At 49.4% G+C, this 22,081-nt stretch overlaps 1 protein-coding gene across 2 annotated transcripts; it reads right to left on the reverse strand.

Annotated features, from left to right (window-relative positions):
* Positions 1–1,022: 1,022 nt before the first annotated feature.
* On the reverse strand, positions 1,023–22,038 carry PPP1R13L (protein phosphatase 1 regulatory subunit 13 like). Of its 2 annotated transcripts, none has more exons than XM_069942974.1 (12): positions 21,938–22,038; positions 8,823–8,914; positions 6,762–7,045; positions 6,149–6,647; positions 5,670–5,762; positions 5,504–5,592; positions 2,784–3,653; positions 2,546–2,683; positions 1,872–2,005; positions 1,615–1,781; positions 1,330–1,526; positions 1,023–1,231 (listed from the first exon to the last, which is right to left on the reverse strand). In XM_069942974.1, the coding sequence occupies exons 2-12, from the start codon at positions 8,875–8,877 to the stop codon at positions 1,193–1,195; spliced, it is 2,565 nt and encodes an 854-aa protein (XP_069799075.1). In that variant the 5' UTR covers positions 8,878–8,914; positions 21,938–22,038; the 3' UTR covers positions 1,023–1,192. The 2 variants fall into 2 exon arrangements, with proteins under 2 accessions (XP_069799075.1, XP_069799076.1); XM_069942975.1 differs by lacking the exon at positions 21,938–22,038 and adding an exon at positions 15,422–15,522.
* Positions 22,039–22,081: the final 43 nt, after the last annotated feature.

The following is a 22,081-nucleotide window of genomic DNA, read 5'->3' on the forward strand; positions in this document are numbered from 1 at the left end:
ATATGATACAAAAGGTATGATGGCTGGACAAGACTCGTCCAGTATGCACAAAAGGAAAATGTTCTTAAAGTGAACGTACCATCGGGTACATCGCTTTGTTTTTTTTTACCTTAACGGATCGCCGCCCGATTCCCAAGCTCTGGCACAGAGCACTGAGGGTAGGCGCACTGGCCCCCAGTGTGATGAAACCCCCTGCCCTCTTTGACGTGTCGGGCCTGCCCCTAGTGCTCCGGAATAGTCTGTTAAAAACCCAAAAGTGATGTCCATTCGCTTTAAGGCTACGTTCACACACAGTATTTCCATCTGTCTTTTTGTCAGTATTTTTCTCAACCAAAATCAGGAGTGGAACTGACCATGCATTATTATAATGGAAAGATTTCCCAGATTCTGTGTTTTCAACCCACTCCTGTTTTTGGTTGAAAAAGAATGACGGAAATACTAAGCCTGAATAGAGCCTAATGTTGTTCTAGATCAAGAAGAGAAAAATACTCTGGGATCATCTTGAAATGCCTAACAACCTGGGGACTATGATAAAAACATGGTAAAAAAAAAAAAAAAAAAAAAGAAAGAAAGAAAGAAAGTCGCCAATTGTATCAACTGAAAGAATTATACATGGAAATCCAACATGGAGTGCAGCAGAAGTTGCTGGTTGTTCCCATCCAGCTGTGTGTAAGATAAGAAAATAAAATTGGAAAAGTTATAGGAAAACATAATGAGAGTTAAAAAAAAAAAAAAATAGATGTCACAGCAGCAGAATGGAAAAAGAAGAAGTGGGTGGAAACGAAAATCAATGTAATAAGACATAAATAACGATATTTAGAGATTTACAGATAGAGAACATATAAGAAAACCTGAAACCTGTAACCTAAGTGGTGGAGAATTGGATGAAAGTGATATCGCTGATCAGTCACAATCTGCTTTGGCAAAAAAAAAAAAAATGTTGGAACGTTTGACTACGGCCATGATTGTGTCATTTAGGTAATATGAGATCCATTCATGTGTAGGAACAATCAGATCCGATAAATCCTTCAATAATCATTATTTTATTACAAAACAAAACCCTTTTATACAAAGTCTAAAGAAGCAACAAAGAGAAAGTGACTATTCACACACACACACACGCCAACACGCAACCGCCTGTAAACAACTCACATACATACACAACGCCGCTACATGTCTTCTGCTAACGCCATCACAGGGGACTGCGCTGGGGGCGGAGCCTCGGGTACATCTGCAACAGAGAAGAGATCGGTGAGGACAACATGACAAATGGGAAAAAAACTTTAAAAGAATCTATTGGAAAGCTATGAGCACCTATAATGTTCTTACCCCAAAATAGTTGCGTGGCACGTAGCCCTCTCGCCCACACAGCGCTGCCCACCACCAGTTGCCGCCTTCTTCGTCTTTTCTGAGAACGGTGACAGAGTCGCCCTCGCGTACGGACAGCTCATCGGCAAACTCTGCTGTATAATCCCATAAGGCATAGACCACTCCGCTCTGCGTCTCCCCCATACAGTGCTCCACCTCTGAGAGAATAAGGGAAGGGTAGGGGTCATGTAAAAAGCAGAGCCATGAAGATTGGGGGCGGGGGATCATCTGCCGTAGTAGTCTTACCTGTCAGGTAGGTGAGACATTCCTTGTAGCCATCTCTGTAGGGATCACATTTATCCACAGCTAAGCTGCCGTCACTGAACGTTGTAGCAAAGATGGCGGCACCATGCCGCACCAAAATATGGCAGATCTGGAGATCATTGCAGGAGGCGGCACAGTGAAGAGGAGTCCTGAAGAGACACAGATTATCCGCATCATTTCACGTTTCCCTATAAAAGTCCCATCACTTCAGGTCTCCATCACCCCCCCATCCCCCTTACCATCCATGGCTGTCGGCTGCATTCACATTGGCACCACTGTTAATCAGTAAGTTGACTAGATGATAATTGGCGCCACAGATGGCGTTGTGAAGGGCAGTAATCCCCTCCTCATTTGGCTGACTTGGATCTTTGACCTAAGAGATGAGAAGAAATAGAAGATACATTAACAGTAAGGAAATGGACATAATGTAGAAAATCCATTGATCAGTCCTGGTCATCGATGCTAGACTAGCCAGGACCAGGATCCCACTGGGTGTATAGAGAATGGTGTGATGAAGGAACATCAAGCGAAAAGAGATTGTATGGATGGAAGCAATATTAATGCTATTAAGATGATACCTAAGTATAACTGATCTCCAGCTAAGAATTCCTGCTCGGCTGAACTATGGAATGGATCAATGTCAGACGGCAAATTCTCTAACCAGACAATATAGACGTTCTCTGGGTCGGAGATCGATGATTAACAGCAGACGGCAGCTTACACATCCAGCACCTCTATCCCTGGGAAACACCACCCTCCTAAGCTCAGACCATGTGCACTGGGTGGAGATACTGATGGGATTTGATCCTTACAATGGAGACTTCTCAAATGTGCACGGGTGGATCTGCTCTTGAAAACGATAGAAACCACATACCAAGTGCCGCTGCCTTCACTTCTACATCACACAACCTACCTCCCGCAGAGCCTGGGTCACCACATCCAGCTCTCCGGTAAGGGCCCCATCGAGCAGCAGAATGAGGGGGTCCAGACGAGCACGTCGGGGCCGATCTCTGCGAGGAGAACTACGACCTCTTAAAGCCGAGCGAAGTTCCTAAAACAAAGTCGTGGTCATGTTGTTAATGATCAACCAACATCCAAACGCATCATAGAGGCCTGCAGGGTGTGAGTGGTGTATTATACTATTCTCTTACCGGGGTTTGGCCTCCGCTGACCACAACTGGGACACTGAGCTCCAGCTCGGGTGGTAGAGGAGCTGTGGCCCCCACCCTGGACTCAGATGCCTCCAGGATGATGCACATGGGGTCTTCGGGGCTAATGTAAGGCTTTTGGATAGAACTTTGAGGTCTTTCTTCAGTCCTCAGCTCCTCAGGGATGGCCATCATCCTGGAGATAATTTCAGCCTCTGCAGCTTGGTCCTCGGAGGACAGGGCAGCTTTGTTTCCAGATCCTTGAAGTCTCTCCTCAGTTTTTGCCTGTTCTAGAGCAGCGTAAGGTTTAGGAGGTGCCCTTCCAAAGAGTCGCCCCATGATCTGCCGATACTGCTTCCGGTCTGAAGGAAGTGGCTGGGCCTGTGCGGTGTGCTCTTGGGAGCCTCGTCTTCTTAGTGGTCGAGGAATATCTTCTAGGACTCTCTGTACCTCTGCTAAGGATGGGGGCAGATGTGGCTGAAGGCGGGTGGGACTTAGAGGCCGGGGGACCTCTTCTATTACAGTTGGGGACACAGGTGCTGCAGCTGGATTGGGAATTTCAGGGATCACAGGAATGGACACTGGTGCTACGGGTGGCATATTCATTGGAGTGGGTGAATACATTTGTGGTGGTGCCTGGTGCTCCCAGAATGCATTCTGAAGACGGAAGATCATGGAGAGGGGCAGTGGTCTGTGTGGCTGGCCCCGACCCCCAGGAGGAGGGACGGGAATACGAGAGATGGGTTGCTGAGAGGGAAAAGATCTGGGCAAGCTTCCTGTACCAGTCTTCCATCCAGGATCCGGCCCTTGAGGACCACGATCCAATGAGAACTTGTAGCCCCGAGGGAGGGTGGAGGAGGCAGAGATATCAGCCTGGGGGGGGGGGGGGGGGGGGGGGGGGGGGGGGGGGGGGGAGAGAGAAAGAAAAGAGTAAGAAAACAATGACTCAAAGCCATGCTGCATAAACATTGCCCATATTTAACAAGATAAGCTTGGACTCAAAAGCGCCTCCTCTCCATCCAATGAACTCATGACTGCCTCCTATCATAACCACAAACACATGAGCACCTCTCCTCCTAACCGTGAACTCATGAGCTCCTCCTCTCCTAACCGTGAACTCATGAGCACCTCCTACCCTAACCGTAGACACATGAGCACCTCCTCTCCTAACTGTGGACTCATTACACCCCTACACTCCTAACCGTGGACTTATGAGCTCCTCCTCTCCTAACCGTGTACTCATGAGAGCCTCCTCTCCTAACCGTGGACTCATTAAACCCCTACTCTCCTAACCGTGGACTTATCAGCTCCTCCTCTCCTAACCGTGGACACATGAGCACCTCAAGCTGGGGGCAAGTGAAGGGTTTTAATATACAGTGGTACCTCTTTTCTCAACCACAGTCCATTCGGGCAGACTGGTTGAGAACCGAGCAGTTTTTCCTATAGGTAGTAGTGTGGTTAATTATTTCCAGAATCCACCAACAACTACTACTGTGCCTGTATGTTTCAATGAAAAATTGTACAATTTCATCACTACAGTACTGTCCTTGACATGTAAAACAAACTAGTGCACACAGGGAGAACCGAATTGTTCGAGTTCAGAGCAGTTTGAGAACGGAGGTACCACTGCATTTTGTGCGGGCCTCCTTCGCCCAGCCATGACAGCACAGTCTTCACTATAGGAACATATAGCTGGTGGCGAGAGGTGAAGCTGATATATCGAGTAAACTAACTAGTTATTTGCCCTAAAGCCCCAAGTTGGGATTTATGGATCAAAAACAATACAAACCCGACCAGCATAAATGCCCCTAATTTCAGGTTAAACAAAACAACTATACTTATAATTTGTAAAAAATGAGGGTTATGTTGTAACACGTGGTGTGAACCATCACTTTGATTCTATGAAAAGCTTTGACTTATCTATAAAGAATTTTTTTTTCAGCTTCTTTTGTGTCAAGACACCTACACATCCCGAAGCTGTCATTGTCACTATGTTAAAGGTCTCTCCAACGAGTTTTGCCTCTAGTAATGTGTCATCAGGGGTCTGAGGATAGACAAAAAACGGTCTGCCTACACTAAATCTTACATAACCACTGTATTCTTCTCATATCATCTTTGTTACAGTCCTATTTCTGCCGCCAGCTATGATTCATCTACAAATAATTTATCTTTCCAGACTTTTGTGTCATTATCAGTAGTGACTGTAGGGCCCGGACAGCTGCAACGTAGTCGGACATTTACAGTCACTCGACATGCTTCGCCTTTAGCAGTGTGTCATCAGGGGCTTGAGGCTATACTGAACACCAGCCGTCTATGCTCAATCTTATGTACCTGTATTCCTCTTACATCATCGTTCTTACAATTGCCTATATATTATATATATATATATCCATCCATGTTGCACAATACACTTGGGAGCAGCTGTTCTTGCACACATAGGACGTTGTACTGACGGAGGCTGAAATGTTCCATCACACTAGGTGCCTGCGGTGCTGCACACAATGACTCACAAATGTCAAGCAATTACCAGATCAGCAACAACCTGGCTTGTGGGGGATATTCCAACCAGATCCCGTTGTACGAGCTAACGCCGGGGGCGGTGGGCTCAGCTTACACCAGTGCTGTATGTAGGAAATACCCGTCACCCCAGTGACCCCGCATTCTTCACATATGACAGTAACACCTCCCCATTGTAGTCTGTGAGGTCTGGCACCTTTCCTCACCTTGCTCTTCACTGGTGCCGGGTCCAGGCTGCTCTCCCTCCAGGCGGCTTTCATGACCGGGACTCCCCCCAGAGATGCTCTATCAGACCCTGCAGACAGTAAATGTAAAATAAGAGGGGACAACATCCTGCTGGGTTCAGGGCTGCTCTTGCGAGACTACACTCACTTTCTTGAAGGGTCTTCTTGTCGTACACGGTGTCCAGATCAGATTCGTTCCAGCTGCGCTGGGGAGGACGGCGCTGCAAGGAGCCGACATTATCTGTGATGGAGGGATGAGAACAAAGATCTGTAAGGCTGGGTTCACAATACGTTTTTCATCAGTTTGTGTGCATCCATTTTAATCAGTTTGTCTATGAATTTCCATTATTGAAAAAAACAACGTATCAAAACGCATTTTTTTTTTACATAAAAATGCGTTCAATCCCATTTTTTGTGTACGCTAAAAAAAACAGATGCGTTTTTGTCCTTTCTTTTATAATTTAAGTCAATGGAAAAACAGATAAACACAAATGCATCCGTTTTTTTCATCCATTTTTTTGAAAAACTGGTAAAATAAAAGTAAGCTCTGTCCTCAACAAAACATCCAGTAATGCAGTTATGGAGGTCGATGGCAAACAAATAATATTACCCCCTCCCCCCATTTACCTGAGAATCGAGGTGCAGGATATCCTAGAGAAGCTTCGTAGGCTGGAGGGGGTCGGTGTGGTTGAGGCCAGTCCGTGTACATGGGAGGTCCCTCGGGCGAGACCGGCTTGGGTCCATAGCCATATTCATAAGAACCAGTAGACAGGCGGGAGGGTGTGGATAATGTAGGACGTTCATAGTACGCAGGACGAGGAGAGGATGGGCGGCCCCAGGATGGCCGGGATGGGACAGTCATATATGGGTCACCACCCTCAGAGGTAAGGGACCTGCGGTTAATATTTGGGGAAGAGCTAAAGGATATGGAAGGCACGGTGGACGTAGAGTTCATGGTCAGTGATGTAGGCATTGGGGGCGCCAAGGAAGATTCTTGTCTGGGCCTGCTGGAATTTAGTGAAGACGTCAGGCTCATCTGTGAGGGGGATTGTGGTGCCATGGACCGGCGGGTGAGGGACGGCGACAGGGTGGGGTTAAAGTTTTGAATGGTAGAAGATTCTACACCCTGTGGAGAGACAGATCGAAAATTAGACACTTGTGTGGTTGGGTTTTCCGCTCTGACAGTCAGTGACCAGGGGGGCTCCCCGACACCAAGGCCGTTGGCTCCGCTCCATCTTACCTCCACCTTGCTGGGGAAAAGGAATGGATCTGGTTTGCTGGAGGAAAGGAAGTGATCTGGCTTGCTGGAGGAAAGGAAGTGATCTGGCTTGCTGGAGGAAAGGAAGTGATCTGGCTTGCTGGGCGGATGGAAGTGATCTGGCTTGCTGGGGGGATAGAAGTGATCCAACTTGCTTGGGGAATTGGATGACTTCCCCTTTTCCAGTTCCCAGCGCAGTTGATCCAGTTTGGCGGTGGCAGAGTCCAGTTCTATCTGTTTTGCATTCAGCTCCTGAGCTGCCAAAGCTGCAGAGAAACAGAAGAAAACCATCAGCCGCCATGGGTCCTCCCCAAAAATCACAGCTCAACCATCAACCCACACCGGCCAGAAACCTGATCCTGCCGAGACGTCTCACCCTCCAGGCAAAGGGCGAGGGCACGGCGCAGGGACGGCTCATCTGCTAGCAATTGTGGTGAGACGAGCCCGTGCAGCCCAGGGACACAATGTGAACATCTAGCAACCTCAAACGACCAACTCACAATGCACCTCAACCCTAACAGCACTTTATTATAGTCTGGTTGTGGATACAATGAAGGAAATCTTCCTAAGACCCTGTGCTGCGTTATCAGGGGATCTCTGCCTGTATCCACATGACAACACTTCTTGTCCATTCTCATATTTCACACACACAGCTTGGTGACAGCTACTGCATCCACTTTATCAGTCTATCGAACAATGGGGAGACTCCTCTGCTGTCCTGCACACGTGTGTACACACCGGGAGGACAGGAGGTTCTGCTCAGTATCTGTGTTGCCCAATGTGCCATTCCCATCCCTGGATGAACACTCCACCCTGCAATCATCGCATTAAATATATCGGCTACTGCTCGGGACAAACACAAGGCGCAGTGTATACCAGGACAGATCCCACATACATTAGCTTATACAGCACCCTATCCAGCGCTATACGCATCACACCTTATACAGAGCTATATGTATTACACTATATACAGCGCTATATGCATCACTCTATATACAGCACCCTATACAACGCTATATGCATCACACCTTATACAGAGCTATATGCATCACTCTATATACAGCACCCTATACAGAGCTATATGTATTACACTATATACAGCACCCTATACAGAGCTATATGTATTACACTATATACAGCACCCTATACAGAGCTATATGTATGACACTATATACAGCACCCTATACAGAGCTATGTGTATCACACCATATAAAGCACCCTATACAGGGCTATGTGTATCACACCATATACAGCACCCAATCTATTACTCTATATACAGCAGCCTATACAGAGCTATATGTATCACACTATATACAGCACCCTATACAGAGCTATATGCATCACACCTTATACAGCCCTATATGTATCACACCTTACACAGCTCCCTATACAGATCATTCCTTATACAGTGCTATATGAATCACACTTTACACAACCTATACAGCACCCTATATGTACCACAGCATACAAGACTTATAGTGGGCACTATATAAAATCCTATACCGCTATATGTATCACACTATACACAACCTACACTTAGCTCTATACATTATCCTAAACCCAACTATATGCGCTAGCACAAACACAGCCTATACCAACGTCTATACATCATCCCATATACAACCTTATACTGGCCTCCACAGAGGGTCCTATACACAACCTATACTGACCTCTGCATAGAATCATATACTGTGCTATATAATGCAACCTATGCTTGGCTCTGCATCACTCCATACACAACTATATACATCATCCCGTATACATTCTGCATAACACTTTATGCACAACTATTTAGCCCATCACCCCATGCATTGTCTATAATGAGTTTTATACAGCATCCTATATACATGACCCCATATAGAACTTTATATGGTCTTCTCAATTCTTCTTATATCTATATACTGCAGATGATATATACTGACCTAGGCAGATTGGTATATAGCACTCCTTAAATAGCCCAGGGCCTGCACACAACTTCATACATGTACAACCTATACACAAATTCCTACATACACAATCAGGTCTCTATAGGGCAGCACTTACACTGGAAGTCCATGTTCAGCAGGGAGTGCGAGGACTTGACGTTGTCGCCTGCCATCTTGTACACCGAATCCTTCCAGCCAAGCAGCTTGGTCCTGGGGAGAAGAACTTCCATTAGAGAAGTGGAGCAGAGAGCAGAGGAGGGAACATGAGCCGGAGGAGACAGTGTGTGAGGCAGGAGGAGATGTGAGGCAAAATAATAAGAGGAGCTGGTGACTCAGGCTCGGGGTGGGGAGACACCAGGAATGTGATAGATTCATGTGAACCTGAAGGGGAGAGGACGGACACAGGGCAACCGGGACTGTACAGAGGTGCCTCATACCCTGGGACAGGAGGGACACAGGGCAACCGGGACAATACAGAGGTGCCTCATACCCTGGGACAGGAGGGACACAGGGCAACCGGGACAATACAGAGGTGCCTCATACCCTGGGACAGGAGGGACACAGGGCAACCGGGACAATACAGAGGTGCCTCATACCCCGGGACTGTACAGAGGTGCCTCATACCCTGGGACTGTACAGAGGTGTCTCATACCCCGGGACTGTACAGAGGTGCCTCATACCCTGGGACAGGAGGAACACAGGGCAACCGGGACAATACAGAGGTGCCTCATACCCCGGGACTGTACAGAGGTGCTTCATACCCCGGGACTGTACAGAGGTGCCTCATACCCTGGGACAGGAGGAACACAGGGCAACCGGGACTGTACGGAGGTGCCTCATACCCTGGGACAGGAGGGACACAGGGCAACCGGGACTGTACAGAGGTGCTTCATACCCTGGGACAGAAGGGACACAGGACAACCAGGACAATACAGAGGTGCCTCATACCCCGGGACTGTACAGAGGTGCCTCATACCCTGGGACTGTACAGAGGTGTCTCATACCCTGGGACAGGAGGAACACAGGGCAACCGGGACTGTACGGAGGTGCCTCATACCCTGGGACAGGAGGGACACAGGGCAACCGGGACTGTACAGAGGTGCTTCATACCCTGGGACAGAAGGGACACAGGACAACCAGGACAATACAGAGGTGCCTCATACCCCGGGACTGTACAGAGGTGCTTCATACCCTGGGACAGAAGGGACACAGGACAACCAGGACAATACAGAGGTGCCTCATATCCTGGGACAGAAGAGGCACAGGGCAACCGGGACAATACAGAGATGCCTCATACCCTGGGACAGGAGGGACACAGGGCAATCGGGACTATACAGAAGTGCCTCATACCCCGGGACTGCACAGAGGTGCTTCATACCCCTGGACAGGAGGAACAAAGGGCAACCGGGGCTATACAGTGGTGCCTCATACCCCAGAACTGTACAGAGGTGACTCATACCTCGGGAAAGTAGGGACCACAGGGCAACCGGCACTGTACAGAGGTGCCCCATACATCAGGACGGGAGGGCAACTGGGACTGTACAGAGGTGCCTCATACCCTGGGACAGGAGGGACACGACTGGGGTTGTACAGAGGTGCCTCATGTATTGGGATAGGAAGGGGGCCACAGAGCAACCTGGAGAAGGGAAACACAACACTGACCCCAGGAGCTTACAATCTACATTCTCTATCACTCCCATTGTCCCAAACCACAGGAGCTCCCAATCTACTATTCCTATCATTCCCACTAGCCCTGGTCTCTCAATCATTGGGGAAGAACCGATGGTAAATACAGCTCCTGACGTATCCAACCATAGTGTGCACCCTTTGTTGGACATAGTGATTGTTGTGGTGGGCGAGTCAGACGTCGCTCTTCTCTTCTGTGCGCTTAAGGCCCTATTCCACCAACAGATCTGACGACAGATTATCTGCCAAAGATTTGAAGCCAAACCCAGGAACAGACTATAAACAGAGATCAGGTCATAAAGGAAAGACTGGATTTCTCCTCTTTTCAAATCTACTCCTGGGTTTGGCTTCAAATCTTTGGCAGATAATCTGTCCTCAGATCTGTTGGTGAAATAGGGCCTTTAGTCTGTAAACCTCTTCAATTATACTGGAATCTGGTTGTTCCTTATATACTACTGAACCCTATGTATAACGGACAGCACATCGGCCATACACATCAGGGTCTTTCCCGCAATTTGTACTGTCGACAGACACCGCTTACCACAGTACGAAAGGTCTCTAACTAGTAAAAAAAAGTGACTGAAACGCGAGAACATCAGAGCCTCGGGCTAAGCTCATGCAGTATGTCGCTAGTACCTGTCGTCATCCTGTCATAAAAGGGAGGATGACATATACTGTGGCGTACGCCAGTGGGCCCCATTCATTTGATGACTAGCGACCACATTCAGGTCAATTCCCATTGCTATCCTATAATCAAACTCGCAGCAGACCAGGTTTTTGAGTCTCGATAGGCGACTACATTAGGGCCACTGATATCACTGGGGCTCTCCGTAGCTGCACTGAGCATGCCCGACCCATATTACTAGGTCGTAACCAAGGGCAACAGGTTATAAAAATGCAGACGCATGAGGGATTAGCAAGTTTCTCTCGCTCATACAGACAGGACATTATCAGAAATGCTCGTACATTGGAAGGATTTTTCATTTCATCGTAATAATGCATCAGTTCTTAATAATATACACCCCCTTTAATTGCAGGTGGCACCTGGATTTGCCATTGTTTAAAACGGCAAGTTAGGACCTGCAATGCAGTATTGCACTTGGCAGCCGTGGCCCGTATCGCCATGTGTAAGAGAGCCCTGAAGCTGCGGCAAATCCACGATGGGCCCCTAGTTATTGGTAAATAGCAGGTGCTACCCGTGGCCACTAGGGTCCGCTATACCCCGGCTGACACTGCAGCTGGCCCCGGGTCTAAAGGCCCTATTCCACGGAACAATTATCGCCCGTATTCGGCCATTACGGCCGATAATCATCCCATGGAATTGACAGCAACGACCAGCCGACATTGTTCATTGCTGATCGTTGCGTCGTTTGTTTTTCAAACATGTTGAAAGACAAACGACTGATGATCTGCCGCCGCTCTGTGGAATGGGAGCTTCGGCAGCAGATGCTGCTGTATCCTATGGGCTGCCCGGACGTTAGAAACATAGAAGACCACTGGGTCCATTTAGTCCATGGGTCTCCAAACTGCGGCCCTCCAGCTGTTGCAAAACTACATTTCCCGTCATGACTGGACAGCCAAATCCAACACTTTAGCTGTCCAGGCATGATGAGAGTTGTGGTTTTGCAACAGCTGGAGGGCCGCAGTTTGGAGATCCATGATCTAGTCGGACCTATTAGTATTTCCCTTGTTATTATCCTAGGATAGATATATGTATATACCAGGCAGGTTTACATTCACTTACTGTAGATTTACCTACCATATCTGCTGGAAGTTTGTTTCAAGCATCTACTACTCTTTCAGTTAAGTAATATTTTCTGACGTTGCTTCTGTTCTTTCCCCCAGTAACCTCTCACTGTGTCCTATTGTTCTTGAGTTCAGTTTTTTATTAAGCATACAAATACATATATGCCTCCAGCTCCCCCAGCCTGTCCTCTCTGCTCCCCATCCGCCCCAACACTGTATGCCTGCAGGGAGGTGTGCCGCTCTGCTCCCTGTCCGCCTCCAGTGCTGTCCGTCCCACTGCCATATGCCTGCCGGGAGGTGTGTCGCTCTGCTCCCCATCCATCCTCCGCCGTATGCCTGCAAGGAGGTGTGCCGATCTGTTCCCCCATGCGCCTCAGCCGCCATGCCTGCCGGGAGGTCCCGTCCACCCCGCCGCCATATGCCTGCCAGGAGGTCCCGTCCACCCTGCCGCCAAATGCCTGCCAGGAGGTCCCGTCCACTCCGCCGCCATATGCCTGCCCGGAGGTGTTCTGCTCTTCTCCCCATTCACCTCTGCCGCCAAACATAGAGCTGGCCGACTCCTCACTCATTCATTCCATCATTTCCCTGAAAGGGGTCAGGGATTTGATCAAAAGATGGAACGGTGTGTTTATTTCATCATTTCCCAGAATTTGATCAAATCCCTGAGAGAGATAGATATATATATATATATATATATATATATAGCATACCATTATACCATTAGCTTTCCCTACCGCCTGGTTACACTGGTGACTTACAATATAGAGGTTATCTAGGAAAAATATATGCAAGATACAATATTGTACTTGATCAGGCTGCGGGGGACATGTTGGTAATGCATACTTACTTATCCCGTTCCCCCCCAGATCCCAGGCTGCCCGCTCTGCAACACTTTTGTGTTTTGTGAACATCCGATGACGTTGCGCTCCCATAGAAAACAGCTCCTCAGTATAGAGTCTATGCTGAGCAACCATATCCGGTGGGAGCGCAACGTCATTGTATGTTATGAAAACACAGGAAGCGGTGCAGAGTGGGCAGCATGGAATCTGGCAGCGGCGGGGGAATGGGACAGGTAAGTTTGCATTACTAACATGTCCCCCGCAGCCCCCAGACAACCTCTTTAAGGCTGTCAGAAATCACTACCTTCTCTACTGAAGTCTTTGCTAACACAGAACTGCCAATATGATAGAGGATTCCTCCTCCCCAAGTGCATTATTTTACATTTAGAAACATTAAAATGCATTCCTGGACCACCGTAAGCAACAGTGCCCGACTGAGAATGAGTGACCGTAAGCAACAGTGCCCGGCAGAGAATGAGTGACCGTAAGCAACAGTGCCCGACAGAGAATGAGTGACCGTAAGCAACAGTGCCCGACAGAGAGAGTGACCGTAAGCAACAGTGCCCGACAGAGAGAGTGACCGTAACCAACAGTTAATAAAAAAAGAGTGAGAATGAGTGACCGTAACCAACAGTGCCCGACTGAGAATGAGTGACCGTAACCAACAGTGCCTGACAGAGAGGGTGACCGTAACCAACAGTGAATAAAAAAAGAGTGAGAATGAGTGACCGTAACCAACAGTGCCCGACTGAGAATGAGTGACCGTAACCAACAGTGCCCGACAGAGAGGGTGACCGTAACCAACAGTGCCCGACAGAGAGGGTGACCGTAACCAACAGTGCCCGACAGAGAGGGTGACCGTAACCAACAGTGCCCGACAGAGAGGGTGACCGTAACCAACAGTGCCCGACAGAGAGGGTGACCGTAACCAACAGTGCCCGACAGAGAGGGTGACCGTAACCAACAGTGCCCGACAGAGAGGGTGACCGTAACCAACAGTGCCCGACAGAGAGGGTGACCGTAACCAACAGTGCCCGACAGAGAGGGTGACCGTAACCAACAGTGCCCGACAGAGAGGGTGACCGTAACCAACAGTGCCCGACAGAGAGGGTGACCGTAACCAACAGTGCCCGACAGAGAGGGTGACCGTAACCAACAGTGCCCGACAGAGAGGGTGACCGTAACCAACAGTGCCCGACAGAGAGGGTGACCGTAACCAACAGTGCCCGACAGAGAGGGTGACCGTAACCAACAGTGCCCGACAGAGAGGGTGACCGTAACAGTGCCCAACTGAGAATGAGTGACCGTAACCAACAGTGCCCAACTGAGAATAAGTGACCGTAACCAACAGTGCCCAACTGAGAATGAGTGACCGTAACCAACAAAGCCCAACTGAGAGTGACCGTAGCCAACAGTGCCCGACTGAGATAGAAAGTGTGACCATTATCAACAGTGCCCAACTAAGAATGAGTGATCGTAACCAACAGTGCCCAACTAAGAGAGAGAGAGTGACCGTAACAGTGCCCAACCGAAAGAGAGTGACCGTAACCAACAGTGTCCATCTAAGGATGAGTGACCGCACTCAACAGTGGACTGAGAATAAGTGACCGTAACCAACAGTGCCCAACTGAGAATGAGTGACCGTAACCAACAGTGCCCAACTGAGAATGAGTGACTGTAACCATCAGTCATAGTGTCCACAGTGACATAATATAAACCGCTAGTGGGGGAATAACCAAGTAATGACCGGGTTCCTGATCAATGACTGTGCCCACAATAACCCACATTATGTAATAGTAGAAGGTATCTAGGTCAGGGTTACACAGCAGACGCCTGGTATCACCGCTGGTATCATCTTCCCTGTCTGTGAACTTCCTTTTGGCAGCAGATGAAGGAAAAAGGTCTTCTCCTCTGCATAGGTGGGGGGGGGGGGGGCACCTACTAAACAACCTGATACCCAGTGACACACATAGCACATTTACTATCAGACCTATGAAGGCAGGACCCTCTACAACAGGGTGGTCTACCCCACTAGGCCCGCAGTGTAGGCAGGTTTGTATATGAGAACAAGGTTCTAGTATGGTAAAATAGCTGTCCTCCATACACCACCAAAGCCTCTCACCCTCTACTAATGGGTCTTCCTCCATACACCACCGAAGAATAGAACCCTCTGTCCTCCATACACCACCAAAGCCTCTCCCCCTCTACTGATAGAACCCTCTGTCCTCCATACACCACCAAAGCCTCTCCCCCTCTACTGATAGAACCCTCTGTCCTCCATACACCACCCAAGCCCCTCATACTTTATGGATTTATCCTCCATACACCACCAAAGCCTCCCCCCCCCCCCCTCTATTGATAGAACCTCCTGTCCTCCATTCACCACCAAAGCCCCATACCCTCCTCCTTCATCTGTGGGGCGCCCCCAGTCGTGTTGTGCACCCACCATATGCGGCTGCGCAGGTTCCGTCCTCCGGATAGTGACAGCATGCTCCCAAACCGAGAAAGTTTCTGCCTCTGCCGTGTCTGCACCATGATGTACTGGTCTGGATGTGAAGATGTGAACTGGGATGAGAGTAATACTGGGAGAAGGAGGTGTCAGGCAGCTGGATGAGCCATCCCAACATGTAGCTACACACCGGGAAGTACAGATGTAGCCTGTCACCTGGTATAATGAGCCATAGAGCCGCACTGTAACCTGTGGTGTTACATAGGACTGCAGGTGACAGCTACTACATTATCTGTACTCAGAGATATCACTGTTATCTGTGGTGTTACATAGGACTGCAGGTGACATCTAATACATTATCTGTACTAAGACATATCAATGTGTTATCTGTGGTGTTACATAGGACTGCAGGTGACATCTAATACATTATCTGTACTCAGAGATATCACTGTGTTATCTGTGGTGTTACATAGGACTGCAGGTCACATCTACTACATTATCTGTACTCAGAGATGTCACTGTTTTATCTGTGGTGTTACATAGGACTGCAGGTGACAGCTACTACCTTATCTGTACTCTGAGATATCACTATGTTATCTGTGCTGTTACATAGGACTGCAGGTGACATCTACATTATCTGTACTCAGAGATATCACTGTGTTATCTGTGGTGTTACATAGGACTGCAGGTGGCAGCTACTGCATTATCTGTAATCAGAGATATCACTGTGTTATCTGTGCTGTTACATAGGACTGCAGGTGACATCTACTACATTATCTGTACTCAGAGATCACTGTGTTATCTGTGGTGTTACATAGGACTGCAGGTGACATCTAATACAATATCTGTACTAAGACATATCAATGTGTTATCTGTGGTGTTACATAGGACTGCAGGTGGCAGCTACTACATTATCTGTACTCAGAGATATCACTGTTATATGTGGTGTTACATAGGACTGCAGGTGACAGCTTCTACATTATCTGTACTCAGAGATATCACTGTGTTATCTGTGCTGTTACATGGGACTGCAGGTTATGAGAGTTCTCACCATGTTATGTTTGGATTGTATTGTGTGCTGTGTTGTACAATCCCGGCGCTCGGCTCCTGACATCACTGGGCGAGGTCATTATCTGGTTTTATATAGAAAAACTCTTGAGTAATTCATCAGCCTAAAACAGGAGGAATCCTGAGGTTATATAATAACCCGGAGCCTCATCTGCCAGGAATCCGCCGCAACATCCCGGGAGATCCCTGACCAGAGTCACCCAGATAATCTGCCCCAGACGCATGGAACCTGCCCCCCTCCCCAGATAATCTGCCGCCGCCGCATGAAACCTGCCCCCCTCCCCAGATAATCTGCCGCCGCCACATGGAACCAGCCCCCCTCCCCAGATAATCTGCCGCCGCCACATGGAACCAGCCCCCCTCCCCAGATAATCTGCCTCCGCCCCATGGAACCAGCCCCCCTCCCCAGATAATCTGCCTCCGCCGCATGGAACCAGCCCCCCTCCCCAGATAATCTGCCGCCGCCGCATGGAACCTGCCCCCCTCCCCAGATAATCTGCCTCCGCCGCATGGAACCAGCCCCCCTCCCCAGATAATCTGCCGCCGCATGGAACCTGCCCCCCTCCCCAGATAATCTGCCTCCGCCGCATGGAACCTGCCCCCCTCCCCAGATAATCTGCCCCAGCTGCATGGAACCTGCCCCCCTCCCCAGATAATCTGCCCCCGCCGCATGGAACCTGCCCCCCTCCCCAGATAATCTGCCCCAGCCGCATGGAACCTGCCCCCCTCCCCAGATAATCTGCCCCAGCCGCATGGAACCTGCCCCCCTCCCCAGATAATCTGCCCCTGCCGCATGGTTCCTGCCCCCCTCCACAGATAACCTGCCCCCCTCCCCAGATAAATCTGCCCCCGTCGCATATAACGTGCCCCCCTCCCCAGATAATCTGCCCCCGCCGCATGGAACCTGCCCCCCTCCCCAGATAACCTGCCCCCTCCCCAGATAACCTGCCCCCCTCCCCAGATAAATCTGCCCCTGTCGCATATAACCTGCCCCCCTCCCCAGATAACCTGCCCCCATCGCATATAACCTGCCCCCCTCTCCAGACAACCTGGCCCCCTCCCCAGATAAATCTGCCCCTTCCGCCATGTAATGTAACCATTACAACAGGACGTCTCCTCTCTACACCGATAGTAATAATCCTATAACTGTACAGGACGTCACCTCTCTACACCGATAGTAATAATCCCCATTACTGTACAGGACGTCACCTCTCTACACCGATAGTAATAATCCTATAACTGTACAGGAGGTCACCTCTCTACACCGATAGTAATAATCCTATAACTGTACAGGAGGTCACCTCTCTACACCGATAGTAATAATCCTATAACTGTACAGGAGGTCACCTCTCTACACCGATAGTAATAATCCTATAACTGTACAGGAGGTCACCTCTCTACACCGATAGTAATAATCCTATAACTGTACAGGACGTCACCTCTCTACACCGATAGTAATAATCCTATAACTGTACAGGACGTCACCTCTCTACACCGATAGTAATAATCCTATAACCGTACAGGACGTCACCTCTCTACACAGATAGTAATAATCACCATTACTGTACAGGACGTCACCTCTCTACACAGATAGTAATAATCACCATTACTGTACAGGACGTCACCTCTCTACACAGATAGTAATAATCCCCATTACCAGTGGCATAGCCACCGTGGTCGCAGGGGTCGCCGCTGCGACCTGGCCCGGCGTCGAGGGGGGCCCGCGCCCAACAATCTATCCCCTGCCCCCGGCCGTCCTCCGCCGCGGGTTCCCGTCGCACTGATCACTCTTGTGACCACAAGCATTCTTTTGCTTGCGGTCATAAGAGTCAGTGCCGGACGGGTCCCCGGCGATGCTCAGCTTCCTAGTGGTGTCCCCGGGATTCACGGGCAGCATAGGCACCAGGGAGCTGTGTGCACCGGAGTTGTTACTTCCGGGTCAGGGAGCGCGTTGCTCCCTGACCCGAAGTAACAGCCCCGGCGGCGCACACTGAGCTCTCTTGTGCATATGCTGCCCGGGAATGCCGGGGACACCACTAGGAAGCTGAGCATCGCCGGGGGCCCGTCTGACACCTCAGAAGAATAGACGAGAAGGGAGCTGCGACGGGGGAGCGAGGTGTTAGGTGAGGTTTTTTTCTTTGTTTTTATCTGCTTTTCGGGGGACAAATATAAAAGGACAACACGGGCAATCTACAAGAGGGGTGGCAACATAAGGGGGCATGTATAGGGGAACAACACAGTGGGGGCATCTACATGGGGGGCAGTATAAGGGGGGCAACACAGAGGGGCCAGCTATAAGGGGGGGGGCAACATAAGGAGGATAACATAGAGAAGCCATCTGTAAGGGGGGGGGGCAACACAGGGGGCTATCTAAAAGAGAGGGGGCAACATAAGTGATCCATCTACAAGGGGGGGCAACATAAGGGGAACAACACAGGAAGGCATCTATAAGGGGGGGGGGGCAACATAAGGGGGCCATCTATAAGGGGAGGCCTTGTAAGGAGGGCAACTATAAGGGGGACAACACAGGGGGCCATCTAAAATAGGGGGAAGAGGGGGACAACACAGGGGGCATCTTTAAGGGGGAATACACAGAAATGGTCAATCTGTAAGGGACACTAGACAGAGGGGGCATCTATAAGGGGGACTATACGAGGGGGAATCTACTATAGGGGGACTACACAGAGAGGTGCTGTCAAGGAGATGCACAAGGGGCCATCTATATGGAAGACTGAGCTAGGGACCATTGACACAGAGGGGGGCATATACTATCATGGGGATCACAGAGTCAGCCTACCCACTTAAAGTGACTGTACCACCAGGCCCAGGCTGAAGCACTGGAGGCGGGCCGACCCACCCCCAGTGGGAAGAAACCCCAGCCCCTCCATGACGTGTCTCCATTAGAATCAATGGATCCCTATCATAGAGGTGCGGGGGTTTCCTCCCACTAAGGGTGGGTTGGCCGCCTCCAGTGCTTCATCCTGGGCCTGGTGGTACAGTCACTTTAATGAGGGTGTAAAGGGGCCAATACAGATGTGCAGTTTGTATAGTACTGAGGATGGTGCCAGTGTGAGGAGCCTAATATGTTTGTCTGTCAGATTCTGTGGATTTGTGGCTCGGAGAAGTTCTCATAACGGCCCAGGACGGATGGAGAAGATGAAAAGGAAACAACTCCGATTAGAGAAGACGTCCAATGTGAGTCACTTGATATAACTGCACTGTAATGGATATGGTGTACAGAGCCTGTGTAGGGCTGGGTCAGCCTCTATATGACTGGATGAGGTGATGGTGATCTGTGTACAGTGGATGTTAGTCAGTATGCGGTGTTGTTAGTCAGTATGTGGTATTGTTAGTCAGTATGTGGTGGTATTATTTGTTACTTGTAATCTGGTACTGTGTGTTTTATTGGTCTTAGTATACTAGATTTGGTCAGTAACAATATGGTGGTGATGGTAGTGGTGTGGCAGTAATAGTTCCCCCTTGTATACTGGTATTATTGGCAATATTGGTCTCAGTATACAGGATTTGGTTAGTAACAGTATGGCGGTAATATGTATGGTGATAATATTTCCTATATACTGGTATTATTGGTAATATCTGTCTCTTGCTATTATCGATGTATCGCATCGCTTGGTCGAGGAACGGGGGGGGGGGGGGGGCCAAGTTGACCTCTTGCACCAGGGCCCAAGGGACATTAGCTACACACCTGTCCATTACTGTACAGGAGGTCACCTCTCTACACCGATAGTAATAATCCTATAACTGTACAGGAGGTCACCTCTCTACACCGATAGTAATAATCCTATAACCGTACAGGAGGTCACCTCTCTACACCGATAGTAATAATCCTATAACCGTACAGGACGTCACCTCTCTACACCGATAGTAATAATCCTATAACCGTACAGGAGGTCACCTCTCTACACCGATAGTAATAATCCTATAACCGTACAGGAGGTCACCTCTCTACACCGATAGTAATAATCCTATAACCGTACAGGACGTCACCTCTCTACACAGATAGTAATAATCCCCATTGCTGTACAGGAGGTCACCTCTCTACACTGATCTTTATGGTAAGTAATCACATCGACACCATAGTCCCGCTCCCACGTGTGACACCTCCCTGCAGAACAGAGGATAATAGTCTGCAGAACTTTCCCCTAGTCAACTTGTTTACAGACCATTGTCCCACAACACTGCTCTGCAGAGTATTCTCCCAAATGATAGGTCTTTGCAGAACATTTCCTCCCTATAACAGCTTCCTGCAGAGCATCCCTGCGCATCACATCTCTGCAGAGTATCCCCCTATATGACAACTCTCTGCATTACAAATTTTACTCCTTTGCAGAGAATTCCCCCACAGCACCTCTCTGCAGAGCATTCCACCCTACATGTCACCTCCTGACATAACATTTCTCCATATGACACCTTTCTGCAGAACATTCCTCCTAGATGACTCCCCTCTACAGAGCATCTCCCCACAAGACACCTCTCTGCAGAGCATTCTACCCTATACTACACCCCTCTGCAGAACATATCCCTTATGCCCCCTTTTTGTAGAGCACCCCCCCAAAAAAAAAAACAACCTCCATGCAAAACAGCTCCTACATTTGACACCTATATGCAGAGCATTCCACTCTACAACACCTCTGCAGAACATCCCCCACATCACTTTTGTGTAGAACATTCCCCACACAATGAAGACACCTCTCTGCAGAGCATTCCCCACCACCTGACACCTCTCTGCAGAGCATTCCCCACCACCTAACACCTCTCTGCAGAGCATTCCCCTACACCTCTCTGCAGGGCACTCCCCTCCACCTGACACCTCTCTGCAGAGCATTCCCCTCCACCTGACACCTCTCTGCAGAGCACTCCCCTCCACCTGACACCTCTCTGCAGAGCATTCTCCTACACATGACACCTCTCTGCAGAGCATTCCCCTCCACATGACACCTCTCTGCAGAGCACTCCCCTCCACATGAAACCTCTCTGCAGAGCACTCCCCTCCACATGAAACCTCTCTGCAGAGCACTCCCCTCCACATGACACCTCTCTGCAGAGCATTCCCCTTCACGTGACACCTTTCTGCAGAGCATTCTCCCCATAAGTCAATCTTCTGCAGCACATTCCCTCACACTTCCCTGCAGAGTATCCTCCCATATGACACCTCTCTGCAGAGCATTCCCCTTCAGGTGACACCCCTCTGCAGAGCATTCCCCTTCACGTGACACCTCTCTGCAGAGCATTCTTCCCATATGTCACACTTCTGCAGCACATTCCCTCACGACACTTCCCTGCAGAGTATCCTCCCATATGACACACTTCTGCAGAGCATTGTGACACGACACCTCTCTGCAGAGCATTCCGCCCCATTATACCTCCCTGCAGACCATCCCCTCCTCCCCGTATTCCCCCTCTCTGCAGAGCATTGCTCCTCACCTGCTGCAGAACCTCTTCTCTCTACTTTCGGGGGACTTTTCCCTTCTTCCCTGCTCTCTCGTTACTTGTGAAGCCCCGCCCCCACATTCCTCAGCACGCAGGTATGTCTGCAGCCACAGGTGGGGCCGCCGCGCGGAATGCCGG

Source organism: Dendropsophus ebraccatus, chromosome 10 (genome assembly GCF_027789765.1).
Source record: "Dendropsophus ebraccatus isolate aDenEbr1 chromosome 10, aDenEbr1.pat, whole genome shotgun sequence".
In the NCBI taxonomy this organism is placed as follows: Eukaryota; Metazoa; Chordata; class Amphibia; order Anura; family Hylidae; genus Dendropsophus; species Dendropsophus ebraccatus.

Bases quoted from the DNA above. Each gene is read 5' to 3' on its own strand.
- PPP1R13L (XM_069942975.1), bottom strand. From the start codon at position 15,510: ATGGTGCAGACACGGCAGAGGCAGAAACTTTCTCGGTTTGGGAGCATG. The intron at 2,006-2,545 runs GTAGGTTGTGTG...CTCATCTCTTAG, and splicing joins TGACCCAGGCTCTGCGGGAG to GTCAAAGATCCAAGTCAGCC. The intron at 1,527-1,614 runs GTAAGACTACTA...TTATTCTCTCAG, and splicing joins ATGTCTCACCTACCTGACAG to AGGTGGAGCACTGTATGGGG.